This window comes from Panthera leo, chromosome A1 (genome assembly GCF_018350215.1).
Source record: "Panthera leo isolate Ple1 chromosome A1, P.leo_Ple1_pat1.1, whole genome shotgun sequence".
Classification (NCBI taxonomy): Eukaryota; Metazoa; Chordata; class Mammalia; order Carnivora; family Felidae; genus Panthera; species Panthera leo.
The window spans coordinates 106004310-106027579 of NC_056679.1; the positions used below are offsets into that span (position 1 = coordinate 106004310).

Genomic DNA, 23270 nt, shown 5'->3' on the forward strand with positions numbered 1-23270 from the left:
TCCTCCAAAATGTTATAAAATGATTCATTCTGACTGGAGGAATTATAAATACTTGCATATTTTTGTTTATTTTCTAAATTGCTTTGTAATAAATGTGTATTTCTTTTATATAACAAAATTACAATGGAAGGAATGTTTTCTAAAAACTATCGCTTATACTTTTCTTGGAAGTATCAAATCCACTGTGTATAGAATTTCGCATAATATGCCAGATTCTTCTCACACCACGCTTCCTTATATTCCTGGTCACATTAATTTGCTGTTACTTCATGGGCTGAACCAACCTACTGCACATACTTTATTATAAATTCCAATTTATTAATGTTGATTCATACATGCATCATTTATTTCTGAACAAACTTAGGTCTGGTCTACCCAACTCCGACAACTCACGAAAACCCTAGCTTTGCCTGCCTCTGTTCTTATTCTTGGGAGACATGGTCTGAGTAGGCTGTATAGCTGCCCCAGTTACTTCACTACCCAAAATGTGGGTGGATGAACAAAAATACATAGAATAACTCAATAGCTTATAATTAGATTTCAAGTTTCATTATGCAACTTAAAGATGGTGGCTGCCTCTTTCTAGAGAAGTCACCATGACCATATTCCCACTGAATTAGACAATAAGGGATGGGCTATCTGTATGCTAAATGTTCAGTTTAGGCAGGACCATAATCATACAAAGGGTGAATAACCAGGGTTCCAACAATGAAATCCTGCCTCACAACAGGGTGAGTGAGTGAGAGCCCTGTGAGCAGGGGTATTCAAGCAGAGGGCAAGTGACTCCTCTACATGCTTTCAGATACTGAGATCATGTATTAGGTCCTACAACTGGATGATTTTATGAAAGTTATCCTAAAGTGAAATCCATCCATATTTCACTTTGCACAAAGGCTTCAAAGTTTACATTTTATAAACTTTAACATTTGCAACTTGATCTCACCTTTCTAAAAAGGAGTTTCAGATTCACAAGTGGAATTTTTCTTAAAAAACGTCAATATAGGGGCGCCTGGGTGGCGCAGTCGGTTAAGCGTCCGACTTCAGCCAGGTCACGATCTCGCGGTCCGTGAGTTCGAGCCCCGCGTCAGGCTCTGGGCTGATGGCTCGGAGCCTGGAGCCTGCTTCTGATTCTGTGTCTCCCTCTCTCTCTGCCCCTCCCCCGTTCATGCTCTGTCTCTCTCTGTCCCAAAAATAAATAAAAAACGTTGAAAAAAAAAAAAGTCAATATATTAAAAAGTAAATCCCCAATCCTCCTTTTTGAAGGAGGATTTACTGAAAAGTGTACATTTTAGAGGAAATGTCACTAAATATAAGAATATTTGAAGTTTCACCAAATGTATCTACTTTTTAAAGAAAGTCATGTTTACGTGACAAAAAAGTGTGTTGTAGTAATTTATGGATAATTTAGAAGAGTCTATAATATACTTCTAACAGATGTTCCTTTTATAAGCCTTAAGGAAAATCCAAGATGTCAGCAATCATTTAAGTCAAAGAAGGTGAAATAGGGACTTTGGGCTGGCTGCATTTGTAATCAAGTAATCACCATATCTTGTCCAGAAATCCCTTAGGTAAGTTCATTTCTTGCCTGCCTGCCCCCCTTCAAGTTTCTACTGATAAATAAGAAGGTACATTATAAATGTTAGGGGGAAAAAAAGCACCAGGTCTTGATATATGATGCTAATTCCATTTTTGTGTATTCTCAGGTATATATAAAGTGCAATATTTATCTTTTTTCAAATGCCATCTGTTTGAAGAGACAAGCCAAAAAGAATGGAGTCCCTTCATGTGCCTTGGACACAGCTGGGTTGTCTGCCTTCTACAATCAGCAGTGGCCCTAAGAACTCTTTAATGCTAAATATAAGAAAGATCATTGTCCATATCAGCAAGAGGGAGAAAAGAACTCCAAAGAGGTTCCACTAACCCACCACAAGTTAAATGCCATAATCATGCCAGCCACTCAGTTACCACTCAGTCTCTGTCTCCAGTCCAGAAACCAGTCTGCCAGAAGCCCAGATAGCTGGAAAAGCAGCCGTGTTTTATCATACAACTGATTCCCAGATGTCAATTTGAAGGAAAATTATATGTATCCTACATTAAGGAGGAAAAAGATCCCTCATTTTATAAAAGTCTTTTTTTTCCTTTTAAGAGAACAAAGAACATATATTTTGAAACTCCGTGATTGAAAAAGACAATACAAACTACAAATATTAACAGGGCACTTGCCCCTATTCACTAAGCTCAACATAAATAAATTATTCCTTTTGTATTTGTGTAGACAATGCTTCCTAAGAAAAATCATGAACTCTACTTTTAGTGAGATTAGCTATTACGCACTTAAATATTCCAGAAAATATCTTCTAAAAGCACGTAAATTCATATTTGCAATACAAGAATGGAAATTGCTAAGTTTTTTTTTTTTTAAAGGAACGAAGTTTTAGAATTTCACCCAAAGGGTAGTAACTAAAAACATTTTTAAGAAACAAACCCATGTGTTTAAACATTAAAAAAAATTAAAAGAAGGAAAAAAGTTGGGGGCACCTGGGTGGCTCAGTCAGTTGAGCATCTGACTTCGGTTCAGGTCATGATCTCACAATTTGTGGGTTCGAGCCCTGTGTCGGGTTCTGAGCTGACAGCTCGGAGCCTGAAGCCTTCTTCAGATCCTGTGTCTCCCTCTCTCTGCCCCTCCCCCGCTTGCATGCACACACGCACGTCCTCTCTCTCTCTCTCTGTCTCTCTCAAAAATAAACGTTAAAAAATTTTTTTAAGAAACAAATTCATGTTTTAAAAAGTATCCTTTAGGTCCATTCATTAACTAATTAATTTTGTAATTTCTTCTGAAAACATGCTACTGTACATGTGAAATATATGTAAGTCTTCATTGGATTCCCATAAATTTAGTAAGGACTAACAAATCTAATGAATGAATAACTGTTGAGAATAATGATGTAATGCCTGGAAGCCTCTGACTTGAAACTGCCCAATTCCTTCGCCAATTAGGAACTGAACTTGAAATCTGCTTAGGATGAAAGAACTGCCAAAGTTGCATGACTTCCAGAAAAATGAACATCATTCCACCAATTATAATTATGTTTGAAAGTTTAAATTGAACTATTATCCATGCTATAGTATTTAAATAAACTTAACATTATGTAGGAAATTTGTATCATTCCATTCTCAACAACTTACCTTTTTATGCTAACATTTCACAATTAATTCTTTTTCCCAAAATAAAAGCATATGGGAAAGACATTTAAATTTATCCTAAGTATATCTATAAACTCTGTTATTTGTGGAATGTATTTCAGTCCCAAGAAATCTCAATTACTTCAGGAATAATATAAATATGGCAATATATACACACATACCAGTGTATGCTAAATGGCTGCATATATCTTACTTTTCAAACTTCGCTGTAGGATTCGTTTCTCAGTTTCTTCTCAAGATTTAATCCAAATACTATGATACAGTTTTCGTCAGGGTAATGAGTATGCATTTTTAAATATAAGGTTTCTTTGCAGTTTAAAGTCTCTCTCTATACATAAATGGTCAACCACTATTTTTCTGTAATACTTCAATGACATAGCTTCAGATACTCTAGCATTCTGCAACAAAGAAAGTGCTCTACAAGTTGAGATGCTATGACAATGCCTGGGGAAACAGAGGATGTATGTCATTATGAGTGATTATGTAATACTGCTTTCAGTTTAAGCATATTTTTACTCATATAGTTCAGTGTTAGTTATTTATCACATTTTAGAAGATTAAACATCTTTGACATGCCACTCGCACCCATTTGCTACCAAGACGCCATTTAATAGTTCATTTAGCGCATCAGCCCTGGAGATTTTCAGCAGTCAATAGGTCATGAGTTTAAGTGCTATTCGTATTATGGTAAACTGGTTTCACATGGGCTTGTCTGACCGTTCACATGATAAAGCAGACAATGCTGGATGCCTACTGACCAGTCATTCCTCCACTCCTTTTCTCCTGCCCAACAGAACTTCCACTGGCCTCCCAAAGGGAGGTCACTCTGATGGAGAAAACTGACATTCTTCACCTGTTGTTAGTTACGTCTCATAATCTTACATCTCAAGTTCTAGACATAGTCAATGACAAATAAAAGTATTATTTCCTTAGAAAAATTCTCATTGGATAACAAAAAATTACATGTTGTTACAGCAAAAGAGGTTCCTCCAAAGGGAGGTTATCACTTCTCTTTTCTTACCTCTTTCACACTGCGGACCAGTGAATCCATAAACACAAGCACAGCGGTTGGGTCCAATGCAGCGTCCACCATTCTGACATCCATTTTCACAGACGGCTGCACACAAAACACAGCAAGAAGCTCATTAAACAGTAAATCTCCAAGTACAGTTGACCTCTGAAGAGCACAGGTCTGAACTGCACTGGTCCACTCCGATGCAGAGATTTTTCGATAAATACGGTACAGGACTGTAAATGTATTTTCTCTTCCTTGGGATTTCCTTAATAACATTTTCTTTCCTACAGCATACTTTAAGAATATAGCATATAATACATGTAACATACAAAATATGTGCTAATCGAATATTTACGTGATCAGTAAGGCTTCCCATTAACTATTAGCAGTTAGGTTTCTGGGAATTCAAAAGTTACATACTTAGATTTTCAACTGCAGGGGGGGTTGACATCCCCCACCCAAGATCCATGTTGTTCAAGGGTCATCTGTACAATATTTGGTGGAGATTAAACCTATAATGGATCTCACCTCTCAAACAAGCTACAGCTCACATCACCCATTTAAGTAAATATATATGATGTATATTGAGACAAAAGCCTACACAATCAATTTAAGTCACACTGTTAGGCACAGGTTCGGTAAAAGTTTTTTTGTTTTTATTAATCAGAATCACAAAAATTAGCTGGTTCAAATGTTCATACTATCAGAATAAGACTATATAATCGTCTATTTTAGCTCTATTAGCCCCATAATCGAACTTCACATGTAAGGAGGTGATTAAAATATGGGGAAATGCAGGAAAAAGGGGGCAGACAACAGGTAGCAGAAAGAGAGAGAAAAAAGGGGGAGGTATGTGACATGGAAAAATAAAGAGGATATGGCAACACAGAGAAGGAAAAATCAGAAAAGAAAAAAAGCCCCTCCTAAAAAGACAGGGTGGGGGTGGTCAATAAGAAAAGGGCAAATGTAACATGAAAAGTGAGAGGGAAATACCATCAATTCAGGAATGAAACACCAAAAGAAATAATGAATCTGGAATCTGTAGACAGCACGTAGAGGATATAAAAGCTAAGAAGGGAAAACCTCTCTGTGTCAATATAATAAATATTTTTATTAAAAAATTAACCCACGGTCCAAAATTTTTATGACACACACAGGCAGCCTGCACTCTTTCACTCCTTTCCACTTGGGACCAGGGAAACCAGGATTCAATTCAGGCTCTGTGGGCCCCAAGGAGCCAGAACTGACCCTGAGCCACGCCCCTCCCCCACTGCACCACCCTCAGCAGCCAGGACCACAAAAAGGAAACCATTCTGCAGATTCCCTGAAAAACAAGTATTCCTACTAATTCTCCTGACAGCAGCTGAATCTAAGAATCATGCCTTCTCCAAGAAAAAATACTAAGAGCTTGTCGGTTAACCCACCCACTTTGTTGAATATCAACAATGTCCTCATAGATGAAAAGGACTGCGTTCTATGACTCATGCTCAAAAAACAGAACTTAAGACATTAAAGCAAAGTGAGGGGGCAAAGCACATCTATGTGCCCTTCAAATGAAGTACATATCCAAAAAAATCCAAATACACATTATTATTTATCAATAAATAAACTGACATCTAAATATGCAATAACGTTGCTATTTCCTTACCGGGAACGTTCAGCTGGTTAACCTATTTTCATCCACACTACTCCAAGTGGCTTCTGTTCTGCTCAGTACAAAACCAAAACATACTCTGAAACAAAAGATGTCTTCATCTTAAAGCACCACTGTGCTAATAGCTTTCAGATTCTTTGTCTACAGCAGGCTTTGCTCAAAGGCAGGAAGTAGTCTACGTCCATCTGCACAATTAGGCCTGTGTAAGAACTACACCTTTCGGCTTCTTCCCTTGTCCCAAGCTGAGTTCTCCATAGCACTTCCTACTCATTACTGTCTGGAAATATGGGCTAGGCAATCAATTAGGTGAAGAAATACGAAGGATAAAGGAAATAAAGGTCATGAGAAGTATGAGAAAGATGGGGATGGACAGGAATGTGGAAGAAAACAAAAACCTATCCTAGAACGCTCAATAGTGTGTAACTCCACAGAAACAACTGCCAGTGTTTGAAGATCTGCACTGCTACAAAGATACACTGCAAAGAGGTGACCCTTGCCTAATGTAATGAATTACGGTGTGAGAAAACTGCCTGAAACATCAGCAAGCTGGAAGAAACGAAAATGGAAACCACTTTTCCTGACATGTTCCCTCATGAGACACATGCTTAAAGCCGCTAGGCTTTAAGGTGACTGGGGAGAAAACATTCATGGTAGACACTCAGGATTTATCCCTGTGTTAAGTGAAGGAAGAGCTTCTCTCAGGGTTTTCCAAAAACACACTTCCAAATCCCAGGTAGAAGGCGGCGGCTAGATAATCCTGGACTTTGTCCTGGAAAGAACTCGTCCACTACAGATGAAACCTAGTGTAACCTGTTTAGGCTATACTCATAATGTCTCTCTTCTCATTCTCTCTCTCTCTCTCTCTCTCTCTCTCTCTCTCTGTGTGTGTGTGTGTGTGTGTGTGTGTGTTTTGTTTGTGTTTCTCAGTGGGGAAAACATATTTATTGTTCCTAGAAAATGCAGGTCACCATACAATATGGTTTGTTATTGTAAATACTTTAAATAATTTTTTACAAATTTCTCTATTTTAATTTTTAACAGGGCAAAAATATCCGCGGATGTAACCTACTTAAACAAAAGATCTTCGAGATCCTCAATAACTTTTTTTTTCTTAAATGTAAAGGGTTCCCATGAACAAAGAGGATGAGACCCACTTGTACAGCTACTGGCTGACATTTCCAGTTTTTGCGTGAGAGTTAGCTCCTTCCACAACACAGACCAGTTTGCTTGCCTTTGTATCCCCATTATCTAATGTAGAAGTTGATGTACCGCAGATACAAAAAAGTTTTTTTTGAAATACATGAAAGTTTTGCAGTCTTTTTTCCACTATTTTGGAAGGCAGAATGCCACAGTGAACAGATGAGCACACCCTAATCAAATCATCTTTCTGATTCTGCTGAAAAAGTGAGTTAATTGTCCCTAGCTTAGAGGGCCCCGCAGATTAAATAAAACAGTGTATAAAACAAAGTGCACAGTAGCTGCACATTGAAGGTGTTCTACAAACTTTAATTCTCCTTCTCTGTTACTCTACAGGGTATTTTATGAAAAATAAGACACGCTCTACAGAATCCAAAGTTTACACTGAGGAACAACAGCAACATAAGAGAAGCAGGCAATGCATGTAAAAGTGGAACACAAAAATAAACAAAAGAAGTTATTTTTCTTAAGAATGAGCTATGATAAAAATTATTTTTTTAACTTTTATTTATTTAAGTCATCTCCACACCCAACATGGGGCTCAAACTCATGACCCCGAGATCAAGAGGTGCATGACCTTCTAACTGAGCCAGCCAGGTGCCCTGAAAGTTATTTTATAAAGTAGTTTTTCTTGTGACAAAATATAATGGAAATGCAAATTTACACTTCAACTGGAGTTGGAAAGAAACGTGAATATGCCTAAATTTCCGCCATGGAAAGAATGCTGACCACCCAGGAAGAAAAACAATGCTTACACCTGCTGTGGGATATACAGCAAAAGGCAGTGGAGAAAAATACATGCTACATACTATCCACAGCAACTTCCTAGGGATCTTTATCACGGCCTATAATTAACCTATTATCTATATAAAAATTCAGTCTTGTGCTCCCAAGTTCATATTTCCTTAAGCTCTCTCCTAAGATCTTAGCTCAAACATCTTTCCAATTGGAGGTGGAAGGGACTCCTTAAACTATCAAATGCAAAACAAAATCCTTGCTATTCCATATTTGCAGCCCCACCTAACCCACTCCCTGGCTATTTCCCATTTCAGAAAATGACACTACCATTCACATTCTGGAGCTCCACCCAAACCTCCAGTTGTCATCAGAGGTCTTTGCTTTTTGTTTTTCTCCACCACCACCAACCACCGCACCGCCACCCCGCCCCCCCGCCCCCCCACCGCATGCCCAGCCCTCCTTCCACAGATTCTACCTCCAAACACAAGCTCAAGGCAAGCACTTATCACATCCTCAATTACACCAGCACCGAGCATGGGCACCACTACCCTGTCTGCTAACTGGCCTTTCATTTTCTCTCTCACTCTTTCTACAACCCAGTTCCAACACAATAGCCAGAATGATGCTTCTAAGTTAATCAGATCATATCATTCCACTGCTCAAACTGCCTCAATGACTCCAAATTTCTTTCCTTGGGGTATAAGGCCCTCTACCACCATCTCAGAACTCACCTCCTACCCTTACCTCCTCTCCTCTCTTTAGCCACATGGGTCTTCTTTCATGGTCTCCAAAATACGCAAAGTCTGTTTGCACCAAATGTCCTGTGAATCTGCTTCTCCTTCTGCCTGGAACCCTTTTCCCACTGACCTAAAATGGGACCTTTTGCTCACGGATCTACTCCCAACACCTTGCACAGCATGGAGCTCCCAGGAGTGACTCAATAAACACTGCTGAATGAAATGAATGAGTGCTTTCTAAGGAAGACTGTCCACATTTCTGGGAAGGCAGCTAAGCAGTTTACATGTTTTTATAATCTTTATTTTAGCAAACATATTTCCAGGACTTTTCTGGATTCACAGGCTGAGAGTTTTTACACCTGCTTCCTTACTCTCAGTACTGTAATTCTCTCTCTCTGTCAGACAACTCAGGAAGTGGCTTCCTTACACCATGTTTTGAGCTGATGTCACACCTTGCCACCTTCTTACTTGCTGTGAATGGATTTTTCTGGTTCCATGATTTGCCTGCATCATATGTCCTATGAAGCCTAAGTACTGTGCAAGGATAGTTTTGTCTCAGGAGATATTCAGAGAACAAATTTTCATATATGCTGCTCTTTTTTTAAATTTTTTAATGTTTTTATTTTTTTTAATTTTTTTTAGTATTTATTTCTTGAGAGAGAGACAGAGCGTGAGTGGGGGAGGGGCAGAGAGACAAGGAGACACAGAATCCAAAGCAGGCTCCAGGCTCCAAGCTGTCAGCACAGAGCCCGATGCAGGGCTCGAACTCACGAACTGTGAGATCATGACCTGAGCCAGTCAGACACTCAACCGACTGAGCCACCAAGGCGCCCCTCATATATGCTGCTCTTCTGACCCAGTGCTTTTCCCTTTCCCCTAAATGAAAAATGTGGGGACATTGGTAGGATTTGGCACAGAGACAGAAGAACATAAAAGTGCCTCCTGTAGGAAGAGAAACTATTTTCCATCCCTTTACTTTCCATTTCTGTGAAGAACAGGGAAGGGACACACTAACACACTCTTTCTGCAGAACCTTCAGGAAAATACATACACACACACACATATACCCCAGACAGATGTATCAGCTGAATTCAGGCTGAAAGCAGCTAGTTTCATAATAGATCTGAGTAAATACTCTGAAAGAACAGTAGAGGCAGGCTCTTCCCCCCTATAATTGTAAAGTAATCATCATTCTCCCCTATAGACCAAAAGGCTGAGTTTAAAGGATAATTGTGTCTCTTCCCTTACTACTCAACTCTATAAAACAGGAATACAATCAGATCTCCTAACATTTCTGTATAGGTATAAAAAAGGTATAAATCGGCCTCCTTATAATATTATGTTCATAAAAGGTTTTTTTAGTGGTTATAAACTGGGGTCCATTGTATAAAATTTCGAAACTACTTAAATGTATGAAGAAAATATAGGAAAAAAAATCATCCATGAAAAAAGAAACTTTGCTACGATTTCTGTTCCACTGTTGTCCAGCTATTTCCTGCTTCTGCCTGGCCAAACCTGGCCCAAAAAAGTTGTTAAACTGGCATCTCTTATTCCCGCAAGGAAAGTGGCCTCAGTGCAGCGTATTCTCTCAAATTCCTTAATGCTCCACTTCCCAAACTTGTCAATCTCAGATTATCTTAACATCTGTAGCCATACCTGAAAGCCACCTACAAAAGGGATCTGTAAACTACAGCCCACAGGTCAGATCTGGCCCACAACCTGTTTTTGTACTGCCCGTGAGTCAAGAAAGGTTTTAATATTTTTCTATGGTTGAAGAATCAAAAGAACAGTATATTTTTGTGACACATGGAAATGGTATAAAATTCAAATTTCTGTGTCCAAAAATAAAATTTTGCTGAAACACAGCCAAATTCTTTCATTTACATATGGTTTATGGTCATTCTTGCACCGTAACAGAAGAGCTAAGTAGTTGTGAGAAAGACCACAAAGTTTAAAATATTATCTGGCCTTTACCGAAAATGATGGCCGACTCCTGACCTGAACAAAGTATTTTTCTTCAAGTTGATTCACCTACTTATATTAAATTATTTTAAAAGAAAACTTCATAGCATTTGTAAATGGAAAGCTGTATTACCCTAAATGGAAGGCAGACCTAAAAATAACAACAATCACAAGAAGATACCACTTCACACCCAGTAGGATAGCTATCTCACTCACACACACACGCAAACAAAAAGCCGAAGTGTTGGTGAGAAGGTGGAGAAATCAGAATCCTTGTACGCTGCTGGTGGGAATGTAAAACAGTGCAGCCACTAACAAAAACAGTAAGGCAGCTCTTCCAATCAAAAAGAGAATCAGCATAGGAGCCACGAATTCTATTTCTAGGTATGCACTCAAAAGAACGGAGAGCAGGGACTCAAGGGGATGTTTGTGCATCTATAGTCACAACGGCCAAAAGACAGCAGAACCTCAAGTGTCCATTCACGGACGAATAGACAAAAACAAAAGATGGTCGATACATACAGTGGAATGTTCACCAGCCTTAAAGATGAAGGAAATTCTAACCCATGTTCTAACATGGAGGAAACTTGAACATGTTATGCTAAGCAAAATAAGCTCATTACAAAAGGACAAGTACCGTGTGATTCCACTTACTTGAGGTATCGAGAGTCAGTCAAATGTACATATACAGAAAGCACAATGGTGGTTGCCAGGAGACAGGGTGAGGGAGAAATGGGGGGGGGGGGTCAGTGTTTAATGAGTACAGTTTTACTTGTGTACCTCAAAAACAAAGTTCTGAAGATGGATGGTGGTGATAATTACAAAACAGTTGTGAATGTACTCAATCCTACTCAACTGTTCACTTAAAAATAGTTAAAACAGGGGCGCCTGGGTGGCTCAGTTGGTTAAGTGTCTTCATTTTGGCTCAGGTTATGATCTTAAGGTTCATGAGATCGAGCCCTATGTCGGGCTCTGTACTTGGGACAGCAGGGAGCCTGCTTGGAATTCTTTCTCTCTGCAACCCCACCTCCCCTCAAAAACAAATAAATAAACTTTTGAGAAAATGGATAAAATAGTAAATTTTATGCTTCATACATACTGAAAACAACTTTTTAAATCTTTTAAAGCTCTAACAAAAGTAAAATAAGATTAGCTTAAGCAAGGTAGATACTCTTGCACTTCTACCGTTTCGTTTTTCTATATTAAAAGGATTGATGACAGGGGAGCATGAGTGGCTCAGTCAGTTAAGTGCCCAACTCTTGATATGGGCTCAGGTCATGATCCCAGGGTTCTGAGATCGAGCCTTGTGCTTAAGATTCTCTCTCTCTCCCTTTGCCCCTCTCCCTCCTTGTGCGTGCACTCTCTCTTAAATAGATAGATAGATGATAGATAGATAGATAGATAGATAGATAGTAAAATGCTGATGAAAAATTCTTAGGGAGGTCTCAAAGATCAGCAGCAAACCGAGACTCTGCATCTGATGAAATCCACATGAAAAGGGGCCTTGTTACTATTTATGATTCAATGATGTTTGACGTTGTGTTCTTTTACTCATCCATACTTTAAAATATGGGGATTCTAGTAAGAGTCCCACCATTTGGGAAACACAAACTTCAAGGGATATGTTATTATCCAAGAGCTACAATACCTACATCTTTGTTAAAAGGTTATCTAATTAGTGCAGAATATTCTCTAGACAGTGAAGAGAAGATCTTTACTGGATTAAAGCTCCCTCTTTCACAATGACATTGCATTTTTAAAAAATCATTTCATAGCCCTGCACTACCGTATTGTATCATTAAACATATACGAGCAAAAGACAGTTTGTAAGATTGGCTCTCCTAGGGTTCATTCTGGGGTATCCTAAAGAGAGAGAGAGAGAAATCACAACAATCTTTACCATTTCTTTAGTTTGGTATTCATCTTTTATGGAGCTAGATTTTTAAAAAAGCAAGTGAGTACTAACTTGTGATATATGTCAAATCTGATAAAGTAGGGGTGGTACTCAACATCAGTCCTCTAAAACACAAACACTTTAAAGAGAAACAAATCTCATATGATACAAATTGGAAATTTAAGTGTAAAGGATGGCTTACTACATAAAATTATTTTTTTAATGATCATAGGCTTCACACCCCCTTAAATTATGGCTTAGTATGAAATACCCACTGAATCAAATGACTGCTAATAAATGAAGTCTATGCCAATGTTCCTTACGTTGTCCACAGTAAGTTCCAATATATCCCTTCTGGCACTGGCAATGGTCATCAGCACAGGTCCCTCCATTCAGGCATCTAACATTGCACTGCTGAACTGCAAGGAACAGCAAAAAAGTATAAAACTATCAATCACTATAATTACAGTGTCTGTGAGTTATAAAAGTATACTAAATCCCAATTCAATGGCAAATATATTCTACAGAAGCATTAGGACACAAATACATCTTTATTTGTGTAAGTACACACATGAGCATATGTGTTACATTACTCACCATGCCTTTAAAACATATTACACTTTCACTGTCAATCAATATATGATGACTAGTAGTGTAGTTTCCAGAATGTGGGAAGCACTTGTGTATCCATTTGGAATGCAGGGGCTGAGTGCCTGCCCTATGTGCTCAGCGACCCACTGTAATGAAAGACTTACTACCCACTCTCATGAAGCTACCATTCCCATAGACGGACAAAACACAAGTCAACAAATGCCACAAAGCCATCATAGGTTGTGACAGGTTCTCCAAAGGAAATTGTGTCATGAAAGGGAATACCCTGGAGTCAAAAAGGAACCTAGACAGAAGCGAGACAAGAACCATTCTGATGCAACACTGAAACTGAGTTCTAAAGAATGAGAATGAGCCAGGCATGAGAAGTACCAGCGAGGAACCTCACAGGGAGAGGAATCAGAAAATTGAAATACTCTCAGATGGTAAAGTTCTTCTGTTTGAAGAACTGAAAGGGTTACATGATTATAAAGAGTCAGGCTGAGAAGAGAAGATCCTGGAGAGGCATCCAGAGGCCAGCCAGATAATGCAAGGCCTCCTTCGCCATTGAAGGTTTTGCATTATATCCCAAATGCAACAGAAGTCATTGAAAGGATTTAAATCAGACAGTAAAGTGATGCAATCTGTATTTTTAAAGGATTCCTCAAGCTGCTCTGCACAGAAGAGATTTGAAGAGAGCAAGAGCAGAAGCCAGAGAAGCCCTCAGAAGGTTACTGCAGTAGTCCCTCTGAGAGATGTGGAGCGCTAAACCATAGGCTCTCAGTGGTGATGCAAAGGAGAAGATGTATTTGAGATGTTTCCCAAGAGAACTCACAGGTCTTGTTGAAAGAGCTGATATGACATGAGAGAAAGAGGGAGAAAGCGAAGAGAAACAGTTGCTCAAGCACTGGGTGGATGGCAGCTGCCATTTGCTGAGGCAAGAGAAAATGGAAGTAGACTGTGGGCAACAATGAATCAAATTTCATGCTACCAACTTTCAGAAGTTTACTAAGCATCACGGAGATGTGGAATAGGAAATGGAACAGGCAAATATGAGGCTCAATGGAAGGATATATTCTGGAGATCATCACTATGAGTTAGCAACATATTGGTAGTAGTTGAAGGCATATATGCAAATGAGTTCACCCAGGGAGACCAGACTGTTGACAATGCTGAACTCTGAAAGGAAGTCTAATGAAGAGGACACAGACAGGAGACTAAAATAATAATAATAATAATAATAATAATAATAATAATAATAAAGGAACACTGTGGCCATTGATATTGCACTAGTGAAGGGAAAAGAGCATTTCATAAAGAGAGTCAGTAATGGTGCTAAATGCCTTAGGAAGTGGAGCAGGGTGGGGAATGGAAAAGAGAAAATATTTCCTGATGAAAATAGAGTTATTACTCAAGGCCACAGAAATTCATGGATGCCCTCTGGAATTATATACCATAAAATGAGGGTAGGCCTATGAATGTTTTGTTGCCCAGGCAGAGAATTAAAAAGTTGAATTGTACAATTTCTCCAGGATTGGGTTTGTTTGTTTGTTTTTTGCGGGAAAACTAAGACAAGACAATGAAGATATGGGCAAGAATATCTTCCAGGCGTTCAGATAAGGGAGGTTCCGGAAAGCAATGGAGGAAATCTGCTAATCAGGGTGGTGAGAGAAAGCCTGGATGAACTGTGAATGAGAGCTTTAAAAAGCTGAGAAAATGACGGATTATTTTCAAAGAAAATGAAACTAAAGTTCTACTCAGAAGTTTCACCAGAAGACAATGACATGTCATAGAAATCTTGAATCTTCAATATCTGAGTCAGACAGATTCTCTTGCATGTCTTCTTAGGGAAAACGTGGAGAGAGAAATGTTAAAAATGAAACGTCACTCTGGCTTGAGGCAAGTTTAAAATTTTATTCAATTACTGAGCAATTAAATAAAGAGTATCTGCTTCTACTCTGTTAGAATATTACCTTAAACACTGGCCTAAAAGATTACGCTTGAAGACCCGACAATTCTTAGCTAGGTCATGAATAACACAATGTTAGTCTATTGTTGTGATCTTTCAGGGTTGCTGGGAGTTCGTTTGTGTAAAGCAGAGCAAGTTAATAAACGTAAAGCATCATGTCAGTACACAGTATTTTGTCAGTTACCTTGCCCGATTAGTTAACCTACAAAACAGGACAAGAACCACAGGATTACACAATAGGCAATAAACAGAGCATAGGGTTTGCAAATGCCTACAGGTTTAGGCACCAGAACACGTGGATTCAAATCTATGTTACCTTGGGCAAGTTATTTAACTCAAATGCACCCATCTTCTTTCTCTGTAAAATGGGGTCATAATATTACCTCATAGTTCTTTTTATGTGAGGATTAAATAACATGTGATCATCAAAAACATAAAACAGTACCAGGCACATAGTAAAAACCCAGTAAGTTACAGTTCTTATTCATTTAAAAAAAAAAAATTTTTTTTAAATGTTTATTTACTTTTGAGAGAGAGAAAGAGAGTGAGTGGGGGAGGGGCAGAGAAAGGGAAAAACAGAATCAGAAGCAGGCTCCAGGCTCCGAGCTGTCAGCACAGAGCCTGATGCGGGGACTCGAACCCACGAGTCCTGAGATCACGACCTGAGCTGAAGTCAGACACTTAACTGACTGAGGCACCCAGGCTCCCCAACAATTCCTAATTATAAAGAACTTCTCCACTGAATCCAGGTACTTTTATAACATAGATGCATAGCTTCTGGACCAGAATTAAAGCATTTTGCTTAATAAACATCATGACCCTACTCCTTCTTAGTTTTTGGTGACGATAATTAAGCCACCGAAGATTTTTCACTCCGAAGACAAATACAGATATAGTTAGTAAGGAAAATAATCAGAGACTTATACCCTTGTTGAAAAAGACATTTTGCGTTTACTCAGAAGTTTCAGAATAATGCATTAAGTAAGGTCACATCTAAGAAACATACTTGATTTTGATCCACAGGTTGGTGATATTTGGCCGCTGGAACAGGTACACATGTTAGGACGGGAACAAAATCCATCTCCACAACTATTTCTACAAATTGCTGTGGAAAGCACAATAGGGAAGGAGAGGAACAATTAGGTAATAATCCACAGTTTACAAAACCAGAAAGCTACAGTTAACAACACTAAACCTGAAAAGCTAAGATAAAAACAACAACAACCATGGGATACATAATGACTAATTTCAGATATGTAACAAAACTACCCATTGTAGACATGAGACTTAGTCTCATAAGTATCCTTACAATAATGTGCAAACAAATGGCACTATTTCAAGTTCCATAGCCCTTTAATTCTCCCATCAATACGGGTCATGTTTCCCATTCAAGGCAGAGTGTTTATACACGGAATTTACCACAAGACAACAGTCTTGGTCCTAGAAGCTGGGAGGACTGAGGAAACCCAGAGGTCCCACATACCTCAGGAAACACAGCCCACTCTGGAAAAGATCTTCACAAGATAGAAAATACAAAATGGGTGGAGCCAGAGACTCTGAGCCCTAACCACTTGGCCAAGCCCCAGGGGTTCTGTGCACATTCCTTCCCAGCTGGTATCTGACCTGCCCCATCATCAATCTTTGTTCTCCTTAATAATTCCCTCTCTCCTTCCTCCAGCCTTTCTTCCCTCATGCTACCACCACAACGTGGCCTATCCCTGCTGCTCAGAAAAGCTGCTGCGACATTTTGATGGAGGGAGAGTCAAAGCCTCCTGCGGTTGTGACCTCCAAGGTATGAGGGTCATCACAGCAAAGAATGTTAGGCTCACTGACACAGCACATACCATGGATCCTCAAAATCGTCAGCAGAGTGCTTTCAAATGGGAAGGCTCTCCCATGTTTAGTCAGTTCATTTATCTCCATATCTACAACTGAATTCTTTGTTTGTGCACAAAGTCTATGTACTTTAATGCTCCATGAGTAGATGCATGAAGACAAGAAGAGGAGAGTCTGGGAATGTCTTCAAACTAGCTATAAACATTTATGCAGATGTGCATATGTGTCTTTTGTTAGACAGGGGTCTCACAATTTTCAAAAAGATCTAAGACCCGCAATAATATAAATGGCGTGTTCCACAGAAGCAAGCTAACTCAGTAATTGTTTTCCTTCTCCAAATTGCCTCTTGACATCCACATAATATGACCAGCATCTCCATTAGTAGTCCTTATAAGTGAAAATGTCATAGATCACAGTGTGAAGACTGTTAGGCAAGAACATGGTTCCTGTCAGAGTGGACCGTTAATTTCTAAAATGTGCTACAGTTTCTGATCACCAATAATTTTCCAGTGACACATATTCACTAAAATAATATCTTATGTCAAAGCCCCCTATCCCCAGCAAGCTGACATTGAGTTTAGGCTTAGGTGATCTACAAAGTGCGAATACCCAGGTCCTAAACCCAAGGAAGGTCTCATGGAGGAAGACCGGTCATCCTCAGACAGCAGATCTCTGTTATGACCACAGGTGTGTGCTCTATAGCTGTGAGCCAGTGAAAAGGGAAAGCATGTAGGCCCTTTCTCCTCGTGCTCATCTCAAATTAAGATTTCCCTCACCAAACTGTCTATCCCTCCCACAGTCATGAAAACCATGAGACCCAGAAACACCAAAAGGAGAGGGCAAGAGGACATAGTTGTTAGGATTTTACAGATGCTGGGAGAAGGTACGCAGCACAGTGAAGAATACACAGTACGCCAGAGGTCTGATGTGGAGCTCTTGTGCTACCGTGGACCCACTGTAAACTTAGAAAAAAACACACAGCTTCTCTGGGTTTTGTTTTCTTCTTGGTAAAAGAAAACAGAGCTTATACTGGAGGGATCTGATGTCTTTTCAGGTTCAAATGCTATGATTTCAGGCCAACTCCCTCCCATTCTACTGATCAAAATGCCCTTCATAGCAAAATTTCACAGTAAGTAAACCAACAAACTTTCCCACTGCTTCAAGTTCTAACAAGATCAAAATAAAACCAAACCAATGAAAAGTGAGAGAGTCAATTCCATTCCTTCGGAAACAATATTGGGAAGTTCAGAAGTACTTCAGTGATCTTTGCAGGTCACAACTAAGAACGCTGACAACAAGCACAGAGACTCAAATCAAAACGCATCAGGTTTGCAGCAGTTTGAGAAATACATTTTTCTTTTATTATCTTTGCCTCTTCATGAAGCCTGGTGAAGGCCAAACAGATTAAAATTCTAGATGGTAATCATTTTAATGTTTTCTGTAAAGAAATAATTCTGTTGTATAAATGTATGAAAAAAATAATCTTTGGTGCATGCATTCTATTGGTATTTTACTTATCTCTTTTTCTAAGTTGCCTCAGAGCTTGCCTTTTGCTAAATGATAGAAATTCAATAAATACAATAAATAACTTATCATCACCAGGAAATCCTAGAATGAAAATTCCTGATTTTGACTTTATGATGGTTTCAGTTTGGTTATTATCTTCACATATTATCATTTTAAAAGCCAAAAATAATTGAACTATTAAATTTAATGTAAAGTATTAAAATTCAAAATTTAAGTGAGATCTCTACAACAAAATATAAAGCCATTACATTCTTCCTCTACTTTGTGCACTATTTCAATTTTTTTTTTAACGTTTATTTATTTTTGAGACAGAGAGAGACAGAGCATGAACAGGGGAGGGTCAGAGAGAGGGAGACACAGAATCTGAAACAGGCTCCAGGCTCTGAGCTGTCAGCACAGAGCCTGACGCGGGGCTCGAACTCACGGACCGCGAGATCATGACCCGAGCCCAAGTCGGCTGCTTAACCGACTGAGCCACCCAGGCGCCCCTGTGCACTATTTCATAGTCTTGGGTGTTTGAGTTATTTTTTTAATGCGCTGATATTTTTGTAGAGAACTCTTGATATATGTGCTATACACATTTTTGGAGATTTAAGAATAACTTCAAAGTTTATGCTTTCTAGAGATTTATGATACATGTAACTTCCATTGTATTTCATAAACACCCAAATATTTCAAGTAGTAGAAATGCAGGCTACAATGTCACTGTTGTTCTGAGATTTCCAAAGTGGTTTTTCTAAACAAGTAAAAAGCACAACGTTACTGAAAAACTAAAAGTATTTAAAGCCAACATTCAGAGGGCTACATATATATATATATATATATATATATATATATATGTACATGTATGTGTATGTGTACACATACATGTACATATATATATATATGCACAATATATGTGTATGTGTATGTGTATGTGTACACATACATGTACACATATATATATATATATGCACAATATATCCATGTACGTATATATTTCTACCACAAATATTCTGGAAGGCTCTGTTCTCTGGAATTCCCATTCCACACCAATCCAATAAAATCTGACTTTACAGATTTTCAACACATACCATAAACCAATCCCTTCTTCTCGGCTGCTCTCCAACTCAATAATGGCAGTCACATTCATTACATTTAGTGAGTCAGACTTTCCGCAATGCCTAAGTCATCCCAGCTAGTATGGCAGGTGTGTGGTGAGTGACATTAGCTGCTTTAGGATTCTAGGAACCATGTTAACTTTAAAGCAGGCATGATTATGCCCTACTGGCCTGAAAGAGTAAATACACCTTCCATAAATGCCTCACATAGATGATTTCTGCATTGGAGAAAAAAAGAATGCAGTACCCTTTCTTCCTTTTGAATAAAGTAAAGGCTTATAATCAGAGGGTTTATGTAAAATATTTATGAATCACTTTAAAGAACAGTCATTATTTCCCATTTTTGCCTCCCAACTGGAGATTGTGGGATTTTTAGAGTAGAAAAAGTTTTAAGAAACAAGTCTTCCCAACACTTGAGATTTCATTCCTTTTTAAAAAACTGAAACAACATTACATTAAGGGTCTATCTCAAACCCACAAAACCAATAAATATAGAGTCAGAGATGCCACTACATCCTTATTATCCCTTGGCTAGTGAGGCTTGCCCGTTTTCTCTGTTCACAGTTGCATAATTATCTTTTCCCTGGAGAACATGAAGGTCAATCTAAAGTCAAGATTGGCTCTAAATGAATGTGCTGTCGGGGCGCCTGGGTGGCTCAGTCGGTTGAGCGCCGACTTCGGCTCAGGTCACGATCTCGCGGTCCGTGAGTTCGAGCCCCGCGTCGGGCCCCTGTGCTGACAGCTCAGAGCCCGGAGCCTGTTTCAGATTCTGTGTCTCCCTCTCTCTGACCCTCCCCCATTCATGCTCTGTCTCTCTCTGTCTCAAAAATAAATAAACGTTAAAAAAAAAAATTAAATGAATGTGCTGTCTATGATACCTGGCTCTCCTCCGGACAAGACAAATGTGACTCTGCTAGATAAATACACAGAGGAAGGCCAGTCACACTTCAACTCACAGATTCACAGGAATGTGAAATAAGACATCCTATGGCCCATCACGGTGAGGTTGATAACTAATGACTTCTCCAATTAGAATTTAGGAAAGCTACATATACTCCTTGAAAACTAAATAAAATAATAAAAATTTTAAGGCCAGAGATGCAGAACTTTTGAAGTTCTACGCCTCACACTTTGAAAAACCTACTGTACTCTAGGAGACAGATATGGAGCCTGAAAATCCTAAATTTAAATATCTTCAGGAAAAAAAAAACAACAACAACCTCAAACCATTTGGGAAGAGTTCTTTTAAAAATTTTGTTGACCTGGGTCAACTCTAAATCCCTGAGAGAGTTCCTTTCATATCTATGTTATGTGGCTGTTGAGATGAAACCAGAGATAATAAAGTGGTTTTGTACAAAGGCCTAAGCAAGCTTGATCTTCAAAAGTCCTAAACCTCATGCAGTCAAAAGCCAGATAATTTACATAATCACATTGTGGTCTTATCTGGACTCTTTTAGGAAAAAGTGGTTTTGAGTTATCTAGGGAATTGCTGTACTCCCCCTTCAGTTTGTATTAATAGACACAGAAAGATAAAACTTCCAAGTATCTCTGAAACCTTTATCATTATTGCCCTTCAACAGAGCCTAGAAGTGGAGCCTAAACTGATGTAAACCGGCTGCTTCTTCCTCAACACTCGAATGGGGCCGCGTCCTAATTACCACTGCTTTGTGGCCACTGGATTCTAAAAGCAACTGTGTGCCCCCAAGGACTCAATGCAAGAGCTGGGCCCTGACAGGGGGCCGACCGCGCTGCCCAGGCGGCAATCCCCATCAGGCACTCACGGACAATGCACTGGTTTCCTCCAGGAAGCGTCTTCCATCCAGGGCAACAGTAGGAGTGGAACCTGGATCCGCACACGTTGGGCCTGCGATGGACAAGCGAGGTCACACACATGGAGGGAAGGGTACGGTAACACATTAGCGGTTTTCCCAAGCAAAACCCTGAGTGAGAGGATTTCGGGACAACAAACAAACCAAAACTACACTTCACATTCTTGGGGCTTGGGGCGCAGACAGGGAAGTACATGGGCTGGAACAGGGGAGGGTCGGAAACGTCTAAACCTTGCTTTTCGTCTGCCCTCCGTATTGCCTTCCTAAAGGGCGAAAAGAAACTTAGAAACATGTCATTTGCTACTACTCTAGCCTCCGGATGCAGAGAACAAAGGGATCCCTCTGTTTTCAAAAATCCTTGCCCTCGTCCCCAAATCCGTCCCTCCTCCATCCACTGTTCCTGCGGCCCCGACGTGTCCAGGAAGGCGCGTCGGCAGCTGAAGCGCTGGAGTTTGATGATTAGACTGAACCGTAAGCCCCGCACTGGTCCTCAAACAAAAGGCTCGGGAGCGGCGCCCCCGACGGTGGGGTGCTGGCAGGCTCCACCAGCCCCGACGCCCAGTGGACTCAAGCCCGCCTCCAGCCTCACATTTGGAACCTGTTCCCGCACCGCGGTCACTGCGCGCGCTCTACCATCCGCACCCGGGGGCCTCCGACTCAACCCCCTAGGGAGGGCTTTTTGCCCACTGAGCTGCAGAGGAAAAGGGGGAGGCGCTCCTGGGAGTCCTCGGGATTCTGGTGGAGGGGGCCGCGGCTTGAGCCGCCAGAACTAGGCTGAGGGAGGGGTGGGATGGAAAGCTGCCAAGGCAAGGGTCCCCCCCAGTGCCTCCTGCCCACCTACCCTCGGAGCACGTCCTGCTGTCCTCGTCTGCGGACGCGGCTGGCCGCCGCGGCGCCTTCCTCGCGGTACTCAGGCACCGCGAACCCGCCTTCGGAGCCCGCCGCCGCGGGCCGGACCTGTTGCGGGGGCGGCTGGGGCCGGGGCGGCTTGGGCGGCGCAGGCTGGGGCTGGCCAGCCGTGCCCTGCGCCCAGAGCGCCACGCAGCCCAGCCACACGAAATAGGGCTGCAGACACAGCCGCCGCCGTCTCCCCATCGCGGGCGCCGAGAGCGCGCGGACCGTGGTCCGCGGACAGGGAGTGCTGGGAGACAAAAATCTGTGCGGCCTGAAAAAAGTCAGGGTCTACAAAGCCCTCCGTCGGCTCCCGAGACTCCCCGGGGCTCGGGCTCCCTGCTCTAGCGGGAGCCCCGGAGCGAGCGCCGGCCCCCTGGCTGACGCCGGGGCGCGGGCTCTAGCGCAGCGGGCGGCGAGGCGCGGCGACGGTACAGCCGGCAGCCCTGCGCGGTCCACGTTGCATCCCCCGGGCCACGGCCCCGAGCGACTCCAGGACCGCCAGCGGGTGGGGGGCGGGAAATTACAAAAGTAACCCGAGCAGCCTCGGCGTAAAGTTACAAAGAAAGCGGACCTCAAAAGAAAAAAAAAGGCCTGCACGCAGCGCCGCGGCGGATTCCCGTGCGCTCCGGGAACAGATCTTGCAAAGCTGCAAAAGTCACCAGAAAGAAGCCGGCAAGCAAACAAAAGTCGCCCCCCACGGAAGAGGGTCTCCTCCCGGCTCGCCTGGAGTCCCGCGGGGCAGCGACGCGCCGGCGGCGGCTGAGGAGCCGAGCTGAGGTGTGCGGGGCCAGGGCGAGCCGCCGGTGAGAGAGAGGGCAGGAGGCTGGAGGCCGGGGAAGATGCGGCGGGCGAGGGTGCGGCGCGGGGGTTTTGAGGCCCGGCGGGGCGTGGGGCGGGCCGGCGGGCGGCGGCTGTCAGTGGGGGCTGGAGCGCAACCGTCCACACGTGGAGCGCAGCCCCGACCCAGGGGCCGACGCACAGTGGGCGGAGACAGAGTTAAGGGGCGAACGGGTGGGGAGGAACAAGGGGAACTAGGGGCTGGGGGAGGGGAAGAGGAAGGAAGGGGGTAGGATGAAGGGAGGGGAGAGGACTGAGATTGGGGAGAACGGGGGGGGGGGGGCAAGCC

At 41.4% G+C, this 23270-nt stretch overlaps 1 protein-coding gene across 1 annotated transcript in view; it reads right to left on the reverse strand.

Moving 5' to 3' along the window:
- Positions 1-22345, reverse strand: part of FBN2 (fibrillin 2) — a 255161-nt gene extending 232816 nt beyond the window's left edge. Inside the window, exons 1-5 of the mRNA XM_042934327.1 lie at positions 22092-22345; positions 21203-21285; positions 15965-16063; positions 12725-12820; positions 4226-4321 (exon numbers count right to left, since the gene is read on the reverse strand). Of these exons, the coding sequence (XP_042790261.1) occupies positions 4226-4321; positions 12725-12820; positions 15965-16063; positions 21203-21285; positions 22092-22345 (628 nt within the window). The remainder of the gene's footprint in view (positions 1-4225; positions 4322-12724; positions 12821-15964; positions 16064-21202; positions 21286-22091) is intronic.
- Positions 22346-23270: the final 925 nt, after the last annotated feature.